Here is a 15,040-nt window from a genome sequence, read left to right on the forward strand (position 1 = left end):
TATCTGCCAACATACTAAAATGCTTTAACTATATCTTGACAAAAGGGAAGAAAAGTGCAGACACAACTATCATTAATTAGTACAGTATGGAGAACTCAGAGGGGCGAGAGAGACAATAAATACTAGTGGCACTGTGATAATTGGTTAAAGTGGTTAGCAAGACCCATCCCACTGTAATGATCTCCCGTTATTGCACCTGTATTTTACATCTCTTTCCCATATGATCTCTTATACTCTGTTGCCTGCTGCTGCTGCAGTAGACAGATGAGGAAGGAAAGTTACCTCCACTTCCTTTTATTGCAAAGGGTTAAAGTATTTTAGTAAGAAAATGGCAGAGATAAAGAGCAACCCTCTCTCACTCACTAGGTATGTATTATTGTCTTTTTTTCTTTGTGTAATATGGTTTCTATCTACCAAAAGATCAAGGGAAAAATTAAAGAATAAAAAGGCAGCTGTCATTTTTATATGCCATTATTGTCAGAAATGAACATAGGTAAAAAAAAAAATACATGACTGTATTTCCAGTGTTCTATAACTAATGTATGACCCTGGTGGGTTTAGCCCTTGGTTTTGATGATAATAATAATAATAATAACAACTAATGTTCTAGGTAGTAGGTTGGTAAACAGCAACCGCCCAGGGAGGTACTACCGTCCTGCCAAGTGCGTGTACAACAAAAACCTGTAATTGTTTTACATGATGGTAGGATTGCTGGTGTCTTTTGTCTGTCTCATAAACATGCAAGATTTCAGGTCACACTACACATACATGTACAAGCATATATACACACACCCCTCTGGGTCTTCTTCTATTTTCTTTCTAGTTCTTGTTCTTGTTTATTTCCTCTTATCTCCATGGGGAAGTGGAACAGAATTCTTCCTCTGTAAGCCATGCATGTTGTAAGAGGTGACTAAATTGCCGGAAGCAAGGGGCTAGTAACCCCTTCTCCCATATAAATTACTAAATTTAAAAGAGAAACTTTCGTTTTTCGTTTTGGGCCACCCTGCCTTGGTGGGATATGGCCGGTGTGTTGAAAGAAAGAACAACTAATGTCAAATATCTGAACAATAAAACCAGAAAACAAAACTGATTTTGAATACCTTTCTACACATTCATCAATGTATTGGTAGATAAAAGACTGTTGAGTAGACTTCAGGATGTACATGTTTATAGAGGGGCCACAGATATATCAGATCACTTTCTAGTTGTAGCTACACTGAGAGTAAAAGGTAGATGGGATACAAGGAGAATAGAAGCATCAGGGAAGAGAGAGGTGAAGGTTTATAAACTAAAAGAGGAGGCAGTTAGGGAAAGATAAACAGCTATTGGAGGATAGACGGGCTAATGAGAGCATAGGAAATGGGGTCAAAGAGGTATGGGGTAGGTTTAAAAATGTAATGTTAGTGTGTTCAGCAGAAGTTTGTGGTTACAGGAAAGTGGGTGCGGGAGGGAAGAGGAGCGATTGGTGGAATGATGTAAAGAGAGTAGTAAAGGAGAAAAAGATAGCATATGAGAAGTTTTTACAAAGTAGAAGTGATGCAAGGAGGGAAAAGTATATGGAGAAAAAGAGAGAGGTTAAGAGAGTGGTGAAGCAATGTAAAAAGAGAGCAAATGAGAGAGTGGGTGAAATGTTATCAACAAATTTTGTTGAAAATAAGAAAAAGTTTTGGAGTGAGATTAACAACTTAAGGAAGCCTAGAGAACAAATGGATTTGTCAGTTAAAAATAGGAGAGGAGAGTTATTAAATGGAGAGTTAGAGGTATTGGGAAGATGGAGGGAATATTTTGAGGAATTGTTAAATGTTGATGAAGATAGGGAAGCTGTGATTTCATGTATAGGGCAAGGAGGAATAACATCTTGTAGGAGTGAGGAAGAGCCAGTTGTGAGTGTGGGGGAAGTTCGTGAGGCAGTAGGTAAAATGAAAGTGGGTAAGGCAGCTGGGATTGATGGGATAAAGATAGAAATGTTAAAAGCAGGTGGGGATATTGTTTTGGAGTGGTTGGTGCAATTATTTAATAAATGTATGGAAGAGGGTAAGGTACCTAGGGATTGGCAGAGAGCATGCATAGTTCCTTTGTATAAAGGCAAAGGGAACAAAAGAGAGTGCAAAAATTATAGGGGGATAAGTCTGTTGAGTATACCTGGTAAAGTGTATGGTAGAGTTATTATTGAAAGAATTAAGAGTAAGACGGAGAATAGGATAGCAGATGAACAAGGAGGCTTTAGGAAAGGTAGGGGGTGTGTGGACCAGGTGTTTACAGTGAAACATAAGTGAACAGTATTTAGATAAGGCTAAAGAGGTCTTTGTGGCATTTATGGATTTGGAAAAGGCGTATGACAGGGTGGATAGGGGGGCAATGTGGCAGATGTTGCAGGTGTATGATGTAGGAGGTAGGTTACTGAAAGCAGTGAAGAGTTTTTATGAGGATAGTGAGGCTCAAGTTAGAGTATGTAGGAAAGAGGGAAATTATTTCCCAGTAAAAGTAGGCCTTAGACAAGGATGTGTGATGTCACCGTGGTTGTTTAATATATTTATAGATGGGGTTGTAAGAGAAGTAAATGCGAGAGGCGTGGAGTTAAAAGATAAAGAATCACACAAAGTGGGAGTTGTCACAGTTGCTCTTTGCTGATGGCACTGTGCTCTTGGGAGATTCTGAAGAGAAGTTGCAGAGATTGGTGGATGAATTTGGTAGGGTGTGCAAAAGAAGAAAATTAAAAGTGAATACAGGAAAGAGTAAGGTTATGAGGATAACAAAAAGATTAGGTGATGAAAGATTGGATATCAGATTGGAGGGAGAGAGTATGGAGGAGGTGAATGTATTCAGATATTTGGGAGTGGACGTGTCAGCGGATGGATCTATGAAAGATGAGGTGAATCATAGAATTGATGAGGGGAAAAGGGTGAGTGGTGCACTTAGGAGTCTGTGGAGACAAAGAACTTTGTCCTTGGAGGCAAAGAGGGGAATGTATGAGAGTATAGTTTTACCAACGCTCTTATATGGGTGTGAAGCATGGGTGATGAATGTTGCAGCGAGAAGGCTGGAGGCAGTGGAGATGTCATGTCTGAGGGCAACGTGTGGTGTGAATATAATGCAGAGAATTCGTAGTTTGGAAGTTAGGAGGAGGTGCGGGATTACCAAAACTGTTGTCCAGAGGGCTGAGGAAGGGTTGTTGAGGTGGTTCGGACATGTAGAGAGAATGGTGCGAAACAGAGTGACTTCAAGAGTGTATCAGTCTGTAGTGGAAGGAAGGCGGGGTAGGGGTCGGCCTAGGAAAGGTTGGAGGGAGGGGGTAAAGGAGGTTTTGTGTGCGAGGGGCTTGGACTTCCAGCAGGCATGCGTGAGCGTGTTTGATAGGAGTGAATGGAGACAAATGGTTTTTAATACTTGACGTGCTGTTGGAGTGTGAGCAAAGTAACATTTATGAAGGGGTTCAGGGAAACCAGCAGGCCGGACTTGAGTCCTGGAGATGGGAAGTACAGTGCCTGCACTCTGAAGGAGGGGTGTTAATGTTGCAGTTTAAAAACTGTAGTGTAAAGCACCCTTCTGGCAAGACAGTGATGGAGTGAATGATGGTGAAAGTTTTTCTTTTTCGGGCCACCCTGCCTTGGTGGGAATCGGCCAGTGTGATAATAAAAAAATAAAAAAAACATTCATCAATCTGCACTTATCTGTAAATTTTCAGACTAATGGTTCTGACCCCTGACATTTTTATAAAAAAAATTTACTGCATTACTTACCTGAAAAACCTGGAGAACATTTGCATACATAATCTTTCGAGTTTGGAGGAACGAAACAAATGCCATTCTGGCAGTCATTTTGTTGACAAGGTGAAGTCTGAAGGAACACTGCTGGGCCAACCTCACAGAACTTTCCAGTGTAGTCATTAATACACTTACAGGTGTATTCATTCTCTCCATCTACACATGATGCACCATTCTGTTGACATTAACTATTAAAAAATCGTGCAAAACAGTACACTACAGTATTAACTATTTCATATATTTGCTACAAGTGACTTTCAACATTACCCAGAGAAGAGTATACAGTGTGTAACACAAAAGAATATCAGTATACCAAAGACTATATAGTACCTGACACAAATGGTTGACACAGTCATCAATGTTCTCGGTACAATTTTCACCAGAGTATCCCAGAGAGCACTGACACTCATAATGGGTGAAGTGATCAACACAGGCAGCTCCATTTTTGCAGGGATTAAATTCTTTGCTACAGAAGGGGATCTTTCGTTCACAGTAATCACCTGAATGAAAGTAAAGAGTAATGCATTTAAGAGAAAAATCAAATTAATTCTAAAGTGTAACTACATAGATGCTTTAATAGTCTACAAACGAAGAGGGGGAGAACCAATTTACATTTTTCTCTATGATCTTTCATGACAAGTGACACTAATGGGATGTTAGACTAACTCCTGAAAAACTGACCATAAAACTAGCTGTTTTCCGAGACTCCCCTCTCTCTTACATTTGTATGAAATTTAAAACTCACAAAGCTAATAATCCTGCACTAACAGACTAACAAATAACTTCACCAAGATGCTTGAGCATATTCTATTAAACTTCTTTTCTGACAAATAACTTGGGTATAACCTACCACTGTATATTTCAACCATGAATGAATTAATCAGTTCTGTATCATAAACTGCAAATTCTAATTTAGTATGCCCAAAACATTGGAATGCTATAAGTCATCCACTGTTGCCTGTTTTAAGTAACTTATTTATGGAATGCTTCGAAACCATAATACTTATAAATAATGCTAAATGGTTCAGCTGTCAGTGATGTGCTGTGTTTGTGGCCTTTATCTGAAAATCCAGATGAAATGACCACTTTCCATCTATTACATTACATGGACATAGAACATAAGAGGTCCCTGGCATTTTTGGACACAATATACAGGAAATTTATTATTATTATTCTAACAACCACAAGAAAACAATTAATGTATTTTACGGCAAATAAGACGCTCCGGTGTTGAGGACACTCCCCCAATTCTGACTGGCTAAATTTTGGAAAAAAAGATAAACAATACTTTGGCCTCCAAGACACTGGATACATTTACGAGACTTTTTGAAAAAAAAAAAAAAAAAATAGCGTCTTCAATGCCATACAATATAGTACATGCAAATCAGTGATGGAAATATGAAACTACCAAGGAAAAAAGCAACAGAGTTATGAAGAATTGTATAAATTTACCTGTGTAACCAGGGTGACACTGGCATCTATATTCCTCCACAAGATCAATGCAAGTAGAATTGTTCTCACATTTATTTTGAGCACAGTCATCAATATTGACTTCACATCGGTCTCCCTCAAACCCAGGAGGACAGTGGCAGCTATATAAAACAAAACCAGTTATTATGAGACAATCACAAATAAAAACACATTAAAATTCCCCATATGTGTTACTCCACCACAAATTTCACATTATCTATACAGTGTGTTATCAGCATCTCATATGTTCATGTGCATTAGGATTGGCTACTATTACCACCATACAAGTACCTTTGTTGTCAATACCATACCAGCTTCTTACAGCATAACCTTACCTAAATGTCTAGTAGCCACTGCTTTGTTCACTATTTTACACTCTAATAGATTATTATCTATATATACTCTGAATATGGTATTTTACAAATATAAAATTTAAGTTCTGCCAAAAAACTTGTGTATACAATAGACTTTGCTGTAGTGTTGTATTAATCAAACTTTGAGTTTTAACAAATAAACTCCACACTAAAAATATTATCTTAAAAGCCCATGTGAAAACTGAATCTAAAGTGCTGTATATATCTTTTCTCAAGATAGATAGCTTACCTGAATCGACCAGCTTCTAGAATCTTGCAAGTGCCAAGGTTCCTGCATGGATTTCCATAACAAGCATCTATCTTGTATTGGCAGTTTGACCCATAAAATGCTGGAGCACACACACACTCATAGCTGCGGTTGGCAAGGGCACGGCAAGTTGCTCCATTCTCACAAGGATGAGTGTAGCACAAATCACATTTTGCAAGTACCTGAAGAAAAAACCTGGAACTTAAGGAAAATGAAAAATATAATATCATTCCAGTTTTCATAAAATTAAGATACTGTACATGGATTTTAGAGTTACTGATTTTCCAGGTACGGTAAGCCCTCTTATAATGCAACATCTCACACTGTGACTTTGTTGCAACATGATTCAAATACAACCAAAATTTCATAGCAAGGAAAAATCTTGATGTTACGCACTGATACATCATCTTGGATACAGCCACTGAGATCAAGGAGTTATTATAACATTTAAATGCCGCTACACATGCAAGATAATAAAAAAAAAAAAACTCATTGGAACAATGGATGACAGCTTTGAGATTGACATGCCAGACTTCTGACATAAATTTGATATTACAGATGCACATTAAGGTATCATGGGATGAAGTGCCCCAATGAACCATAAATGCAGGTTGGAGTCAACTATGGTACACAAATAACCCGCACATAAAAGAGAGAAGCTTACGATGACGTTTCAGTCCGACTTGGACCATTTACAAAGTCACACTTTCACACGTCGTCGTAAGCTTCTCTCTTTTATGTGCGGGTTATTTGTGTATCATTCCAGTCACGGTATTGTGCCTCTCTTTGTTATTCAATTATGGTCTGGGGCAAATTATTTCTCTGATTTTCCATCAATAAGGAAAGTCATGTACAGAAAACTGAATGACAAATATGTAACCCTAATTTTCCCATACGTTCACTTTATGTAGTGCTATTTTTCATAATGTACTGACTTTCAGGAATGTAACCCACAAATTATAAGAGAGCTTACTGTACTACTGTATAAGAAGCCGCAATTGTAAGAAAAAATTTAACACTTGAAAAAATCTTAAACCTATTAATGTGTTTTGACTAACCTCATCAGGGACCTTTGGAACACACTTAAAAGCTTGAGTTGGTGTAGTAAGTACTAGCTTGTCCCTCATGGTTGCTGGCTCAGCACATCGTGCAATACCAGGTTCCACAAAATCACCTTTTACCCAGTCTGAGAACCATGCCAAGGAGCAATCACAATAAAGTGGATTTGCTCCCATTGCTCTGTAAATAACAATAATAAGTATACTATTATACAGCTGTTTAATATTCTCTCTAAAACTGAAAAATAAATTAATGTACTCCACCTGCAACTTCACCAGATTATGAGTTATAAAGTTATCAGTCAATGATAATTATGCATTGCTGGGTTCCATGATGTGTGACTTATGTACAATACTGCACAGTATAGATTTTTTTTATTAACACATTAGCTGTTTCCCACCAAGGTAGGATGGCCCAAAAAAGAAAAACTTTCATCATAATTCACTCCATCACTGTCTTGCCAGAGGTGCACTTACACTACAGTTATAAAACTGCAACATTAACACCCCTCCTTCAGAGTGCAGGCACTGTACTTCCCATCTCCAGGACTCAAGTCCGGCCTGCCAGTTTCCCTGAACCCCTTCATAAATATTACTTTGCTCACACTCCAACAGCATGTCAAGTCCTAAAAACCATTTGTCTCCATTCACTCCTATATAACATGCACACACATGCTTTCCAGAAGTCCAACATGCTTTCTGGAAGTCCAAGCCCCTCGCACACAAAACCTCCTTTACCCCGTCCCTCCAACCTTTCTTAGGCAGACCTCTACCCCGCCTTCCCTCCACTACAGATTTTTACACTCTCGAAGTCATTCTATTTTGTTCCATCCTTTCTACATGTCTGAACCACCTCAACAACCCCTCCTCAGCCCTCCAGATAATAGTTCTGGTTATTGAAAATATAGAAAATAAATGTTTTATCAAGAAGAGCACACTTACATATGTGTAATGAAGACAAGGTCACGAAAAGCACCATCGGGAATTCTTGAAATGTCATTCCCATGAAGAGACCTGAAGTGAGATAAATAGACCTTTGTGTAAAGTTTTAGGTGTCAGAAAACCAACTTCTCTATTAAAATAAAATCTGCATTACCTATTCTCTTAATATACTGTATATGTTCCACGCTGAAATAATACAACGAATATTGTACAGGTAGTTTTTATTACAGAATTACTACCAGATTACAAGCTTACAGGCAAATATTAAATATGCATACAACTGAGTCATTATTAACATATAGTGAAAAGGGTGCCAAACCTATGTGGGTCATATCTAAGTCACATATATTGGGATAAGCACTTGGAATATGTAAGTTAAAAGGAGAGTTCTGCTAGGAAAACTTGATGGCACATATGGTGGTTTGAGTCATCATTTGAATTCAATAAAATATAAAAATTACTTCTCATTTAGAGCAATGATTTATAATCAGTCTCTCTGTTATTTCTTAAAAGTTCTGTGTTTACTTCTATCTAACTGCCTCATATTTGTTTCCTAAATGTTCAAATGATTAATTTTCTAATTTTAAAATTTTCTTAGGTGTATTTAATTAGGAACAGATATCTACATACATTGCCTATCTCATGCTCAGTCAAAATGACTTAGGGTACCACATGCAGAAAAACTAAGTCACATATAAGACTGCCTGGACAGTGTGCTGTTTGGCTACCTTGTTAGCTAATCAGGTAAGATGGAGAATGAGGAATACTGCAATGTCAGCATTTACAGCTGACATTACCATAAACACAGTATGTTAACTCTGGGTAATTGTGTTCTTAGTTAATGGACTATTGGTAAATGCTCATTTTTTCAATTTATGCTGAGTTTTTGCTTAAAAAAATACTACTGTATATAAAAGGTACTTGTGCATAAATACTTGCCATGAGGTGAATACACTGAAGAATAATGTCATGACTTTTGTAAAAACTATAACATATGGGAAGCTATAGCCAAAAATATATACAGTAAATTACATAGAAAAAAAAACACAAGAGAACAAAGTGGATCCCATAATTGACAAATAGAAAGTATTAAGTGTTGGATCCCATAATTGACAAATAGAAAGTGTTTCAAATATAATTGCCTTCACTGCAAAGTAGAGGAGGACATATGATGACCTCTTAAAGTTTATGGGGGAATAAAAGAACAGGAGAGTTTTTAAAAGATACCAATAGGATAAGCAAGAGGTTATTAACCCTTGAGGGGTCCAGAGGCTAGATCTCAAGTGACAGTCAGGGTCCAAGAATTTTCAAAAAAATCTTTTGTTATTTTTTCTTATGAAATGGTAGAGAATCTTTTTCTGAAGGTAATAAAACAAAAAGTATGAAATTTGATGGAAAACTGATGAAATTACACCATCACAAATTTGGTTGCATCAGTGATATTTACGCATCGGTGATTTTGCCAACTTTGACGACCATTTTAGGCCAATTACATTATTCCAGTCAACCAAATTCTTAGCTATTTTGCTAGTATTATTTCTATTTCATTGACCGAGCACAAGAAATCGCCCAGTCAACTGTTTCAATTACCCAATAAAGTTGTGATGAATGGTTTGAAAAACCGACAAGTTGAAGATTGAGACACTTATGCAACATATGGGAATCTTTATTCAGGAAAGTTTCGCCACACAGTGGCTTCATCAGTCCAATACAAAGTAGAAAGGCGTAAGGAGAGGAGGAGTTTGAGGTAATGAGTCCCTCAGCCTGGAGTCGATGTGTTCAGTCCATCAATCACATTCTACAAGATTGATGGACTGAACACATCAACTCCAGGACTGATGAAGCCACTGTGTGGCGAAACGTTTCCTGAATAAAGATTCCCATATGTTGCATAAGTGTTTCAATCTTCACCCAATAAAGTGATTGGAAATTGGTACTTTGTGTTAAATTTGGCCAATTTAACACAGTTCAAAATATTTCAATTTCAAAATAGGGTCCAGAATAAACAATGCAGGCATTCCTAGCACTAAACAAATATTTCCTCTGTGTATTAGTTACGTTTTCAGGCTTTACAAGTAAATTCCAATTTTATTTTTTATTCACGTAATGAATTTTTATTCACACCAGCTAATGGGTACTAGACGTGTGACATCATCTGTTTACTCTTGAACATCGGCAAAAATTTAACATTTCCACTACTTTGAGCTCAGTTTCAAGCCATTTTCAATACTAATACCAATCAAAGTCATCTCTATATCTTCCATTCTATCAAATGAGACCAAGAAAACGTGAGTACAACTGTAAAAAACATACAAAAAACAACGCAAAGTCGCTGTTTTAATCTAAAAATACGGTTGCAGTTTTCTCTCATTATGCACTGCGTGCTGCAGTATTTGTTTTATGTGGTGCCCACTTACCACATAGATTTATTTTCTCAAAGGGTTAAGCTCAAAATATAGAAAGAAGTAATGTAGAACAGGTAACAAAGTATTATTGGTTGGAAAGAAATTCAATGAAAAGCCATCTGCCACTACTGGAAATCCAAAAAATTTGATGATAAAATAATTATATTAGACAGGGCAACATTAAAACAGCTCTAATCATGAAAATGCAAATAGTTAACAAAAACATACTGTACTTACAATATACGCAGTTTCCGCAGGCCAGACAATGAGTCTCGTTGCATGCACTGCAGTTTATTGTAGCTGATAATTCTGTTTGAATGTGTGGGAAAAAACAAAGAACTATTTTTGAAGCGGAAAAAGAAAATTTTTTATTCCAAATTACAAAATATGATGACTATTATATTCAAATAAATTTGAGTACAATGATCAATATGAAAACAATAATCTAATACAATACACACCATATATATAACATTCATTCATAATAAAAATTACAGAGTTCATCTGCTTAAAAACCATTCCTGTAACAATTTCAAATAACGACTAAAACAAAAAACCAAGGACCGTTTCCCCATTTAATGACCAGCGCACACTTGTTTAATGACCAAATTTCATACTGTGGTGCCAGTCCTCTCTTGCCTCAATTAATGGCCATTTCTTGGTACAACCATCAGATAATGTTTATAAATACATATATTGCCTTACTACTTCACAGTTCTCCATGGATGCAACTAAATCAAGTGTTTCCTACATCAAGTAACAACAAAAACAAGAGAGAGAGATTAAGTGTGAGTGTGAGTGCAATATGATGTCACGAAACACTGTCTTACATACTACTACAAATGCTTAACACAGAAATCGTCGGAAAAATTATTAAAGTATCGAGAGAAGTATTGCACCGTGTTTTGGTTATTGCCTAGTTGAAAGGCTGTGACAGGTCCTAGGCCAACTACTGATCTACAGTTCATTACAACTAATTTAAGACAGTGATCTGGGAGTCATTATAACCAACAACAAAAATATGATATGACAATTTTCTCAATATTTTTATGTCTTAAGTCTTAATAGATTTTGTGCCGTGCCTGGTCACGGACTGAGCTGCAGGGGCACTGACCCCCAGAAACACCTTTCACATACATTCTAGGTATGCACTCATTAAACAGAGGTATAACACCATTATGCCAATACTATATAACAGACCACTCTAGTAAAAGGAGGGACAAGTGTTATGTATGTAATATGACATTGGACAAGTTCATGTTATGTAATATTACATCGGACAAATGCTATGTATGTAATTCGAAATCGTCTATACTTTTTGCATTATGCATGCATGATATCAGGATATAACACCACTGTGCTCCTACTAAATAACAGACCTATCTTTGGTAAGTACGTATATATTTTTTTAAATTTCATCACTGAAAAATAATAGGAATTAGATAGAAAATACTATTATCTTGGCTCCTATCTAACGTTATAACATGGGTTCTTACGGAAAAATATAATAAAAATATTTTTTTGCTTAATGAACCATTCTTCAGTCCCTAAGTTGTTAGGTGAGGTCCACTGCATATATAAGTTTGTAACTCTGTATACCAAGTGACAAGGAAGAACGACCACTGAACATGACGTTCAATGGTGATAAGTTCCAGCTGCTTAGGTATAGAAAGAATGAAAAACTCAAAAGGAGCACTATACGTATACAAAACTCAAGAGGGTCACCAAATAGAACGTTAGGAACACGTAAAAGACCTGGAAATAATTATGTCAGCGGACCTTTCTTTTAGAGACCATAACAAGGCAAAGATCACGACAGCCAGGAAGATGACGGGGTGGGTATTGAGAACTTTCAAAACAAGGGAAATAATGCTGATGGTGACACTTCAAATCGCTAGTGCTCCCTCACTTAGAATATTGCTCAGTGCTGATAGCCCCATTCAAAACAGGAGAAATATCGGAGCTGGAACTAATACAGAGATCATTTATGGCTCACACTGAGCCAGTAAAGTACCTAAACTACTGAGAATGCCTGCAAGTCTTAAGTAAGTAAGTTTATTCAGGTATACACAAATACAGTTACATAGAATTATCATACATAGCAGCATATGTGTAGAGAACCTAGGATAACCCAAAAAAGTCAGACAGAGTGACTTATTTCCATTGGGGTCCTTTTACCTTATTATTATAATATAAAGGTTATAATATTTTCTTATTATTCTACAATGAAGATAACATCTTATTATCATACTAAAGAGACTATCTACTACACGAAGGTCATTAAGACTATCTACAATACGAGGGTCATTACTAGGAATACGGTAAAATTTACACGTATGTTAGCTAAAAAATAGAAAATCATTCCCCTCCCTTTCTGTAGCTACATTCATCAGACACTTTTTGGCACTCTTCTTGAACTGGTTCATGCTATGACTGGCTTTGACATGTGCAGGCAGTCTGTTCCATTCCTTTATTGCTGTACAATAAAAGGTGTTTGAAGCCTGGCCAATGACTGTGGCTACTACAAAGTTGTGCTCTCTCCCCCTAGTACTATGATTGCTGCAGTTCCCAACCTTGACAAAATTGACAGCAAGATATTCTGGACATTGTTTGTGAGCAATTTTATAAACATGATTTAGCTTCAGTTGTTTTACTCTGTCTTCAACATTCAGCATATCCAACTGATGTAATTCATCCTGGCCTACATGTTCTCTTGGTCCCAGCCCCAGGATGAATCTTACGATTTTGTTCTGGGTGATTTGCAATCTATCTTTCAGTTTTTTTGTCAAGGCAGAGTACCAAGAAGAGCAAGCGTAATCCATATGGCATTGTATAAGGGCTAGACATAGGGTCCTGCGAGCCTCAGTAGGTAGACACTGTGTTTGTCTATACAGGAACTTCAGTCTGGCATTCGCTTTCTTTACTACACTGTTCCCTATCAATTCTCCTGACATGCATGGGTCAAAGGGGATTCCCAAATATTTTACTGATGAAACCAAAGTGATGGGCTCCCCATTACATTGAACATTAAAATTATTTACCCTTCTCAGTTTATGTTTCGTGCCAAAGAGAATGGCTTCAGTTTTCCCTAGGTGTAATGATAGTTTGTTGTCTACTAACCATTTGCTGCAGGACTCCAGTTCCAGTGTTAAAACATTAGCAATATCTTGTGGGTCTTTACCTGACACTAACAGAGCACTGTCATCTGCATACAGTAGGAGTTTGCACTTGACACTGATAGGCATATCATTGACATAACATAAGAATAATAAGGGATCCAGAATACTACCTTGGGGAACTCCACATGTTATCGGCAGGGGTTCTGATTCTGTTTTGTTGATTTTGACTATTTGTCTCCTGTTGCTAAGGTAGGACTTAAACCAGTCTACAGAACCTATACCGATAGCTTGAAGTTTTTATGAAGAGTTTTTACGAGGATAGTGAGGCTCAAGTTAGAGTATGTAGGAAAGAGGGAAATTTTTTCCCAGTAAAAGTAGGCCTTAGACAAGGATGTGTGATGTCACCGTGGTTGTTTAATATATTTATAGATGGGGTTGTAAGAGAAGTAAATGCGAGGGTCTTGGCAAGAGGCGTGGAGTTAAAAGATAAAGAATCACACACAAAGTGGGAGTTGTCACAGCTGCTCTTTGCTGATGACACTGTGCTCTTGGGAGATTCTGAAGAGAAGTTGCAGAGATTGGTGGATGAATTTGGTAGGGTGTGCAAAAGAAGAAAATTAAAGGTGAATACAGGAAAGAGTAAGGTTATGAGGATAACAAAAAGATTAGGTGATGAAAGATTGAATATCAGATTGGAGGGAGAGAGTATGGAGGAGGTGAACGTATTCAGATATTTGGGAGTGGACGTGTCAGCGGATGGGTCTATGAAAGATGAGGTGAATCATAGAATTGATGAGGGAAAAAGAGTGAGTGGTGCACTTAGGAGTCTGTGGAGACAAAGAACTTTGTCCTTGGAGGCAAAGAGGGGAATGTATGAGAGTATAGTTTTACCAACGCTCTTATATGGGTGTGAAGCGTGGGTGATGAATGTTGCAGCGAGGAGAAGGCTGGAGGTAGTGGAGATGTCATGTCTGAGGGCAATGTGTGGTGTGAATATAATGCAGAGAATTCGTAGTTTGGAAGTTAGGAGGAGGTGCGGGATTACCAAAACTGTTGTCCAGAGGGCTGAGGAAGGGTTGTTGAGGTGGTTCGGACATGTAGAGAGAATGGAGTGAAACAGAATGACTTCAAGAGTGTATCAGTCTGTAGTGGAAGGAAGGCGGGGTAGGGGTCGGCCTAGGAAGGGTTGGAGGGAGGGGGTAAAGGAGGTTTTGTGTGCGAGGGGCTTGGACTTCCAGCAGGCATGCGTGAGCGTGTTTGATAGGAGTGAATGGAGACAAATGGCTTTTAATACTTGACGTGCTGTTGGAGTGTGAGCAAAGTAACATTTATGAAGGGATTCAGGGAAACCGGCAGGCCGGACTTGAGTCCTGGAGATGGGAAGTACAGTGCCTGCACTCTGAAGGAGGGGTGTTAATGTTGCAGTTTAAAAACTGTAGTGTAAAGCACCCTTCTGGCAAGACAGTGATGGAGTGAATGATGGTGAAAGTTTTTCTTTTTCGGGCCACCCTGCCTTGGTGGGAATCGGCCGGTGTGATAATAAAAAAAAAAATTGTGGTTGACAGTATCGAAGGCCTTTTGCAGGTCTAAGGTTACCATACCTATGAGGTTCCCCTTTGACATTTCAGTTCTCAGGTAATCCATCAGATTAATAAGGGAGG

The 15,040-nt window shown here is 37.8% G+C and overlaps 1 protein-coding gene across 8 annotated transcripts in view; it reads right to left on the reverse strand.

Moving 5' to 3' along the window:
• Positions 1-15,040, reverse strand: part of sli (slit guidance ligand) — a 659,016-nt gene that overhangs the window by 19,222 nt on the left and 624,754 nt on the right. For all 8 annotated transcript variants that reach the window (XM_070102675.1, XM_070102671.1, XM_070102676.1 and 5 more), the window contains 7 exons: positions 10,498-10,569; positions 7,856-7,927; positions 6,914-7,094; positions 5,838-6,037; positions 5,217-5,356; positions 4,095-4,264; positions 3,741-3,939 (listed from right to left, as the gene is read on the reverse strand). In XM_070102675.1, coding sequence (XP_069958776.1) covers positions 3,741-3,939; positions 4,095-4,264; positions 5,217-5,356; positions 5,838-6,037; positions 6,914-7,094; positions 7,856-7,927; positions 10,498-10,569 — 1,034 coding nt within the window. The remainder of the gene's footprint in view (positions 1-3,740; positions 3,940-4,094; positions 4,265-5,216; positions 5,357-5,837; positions 6,038-6,913; positions 7,095-7,855; positions 7,928-10,497; positions 10,570-15,040) is intronic.

This window comes from Cherax quadricarinatus, chromosome 83 (genome assembly GCF_038502225.1).
Source record: "Cherax quadricarinatus isolate ZL_2023a chromosome 83, ASM3850222v1, whole genome shotgun sequence".
Lineage (NCBI taxonomy): Eukaryota > Metazoa > Arthropoda > Malacostraca > Decapoda > Parastacidae > Cherax > Cherax quadricarinatus.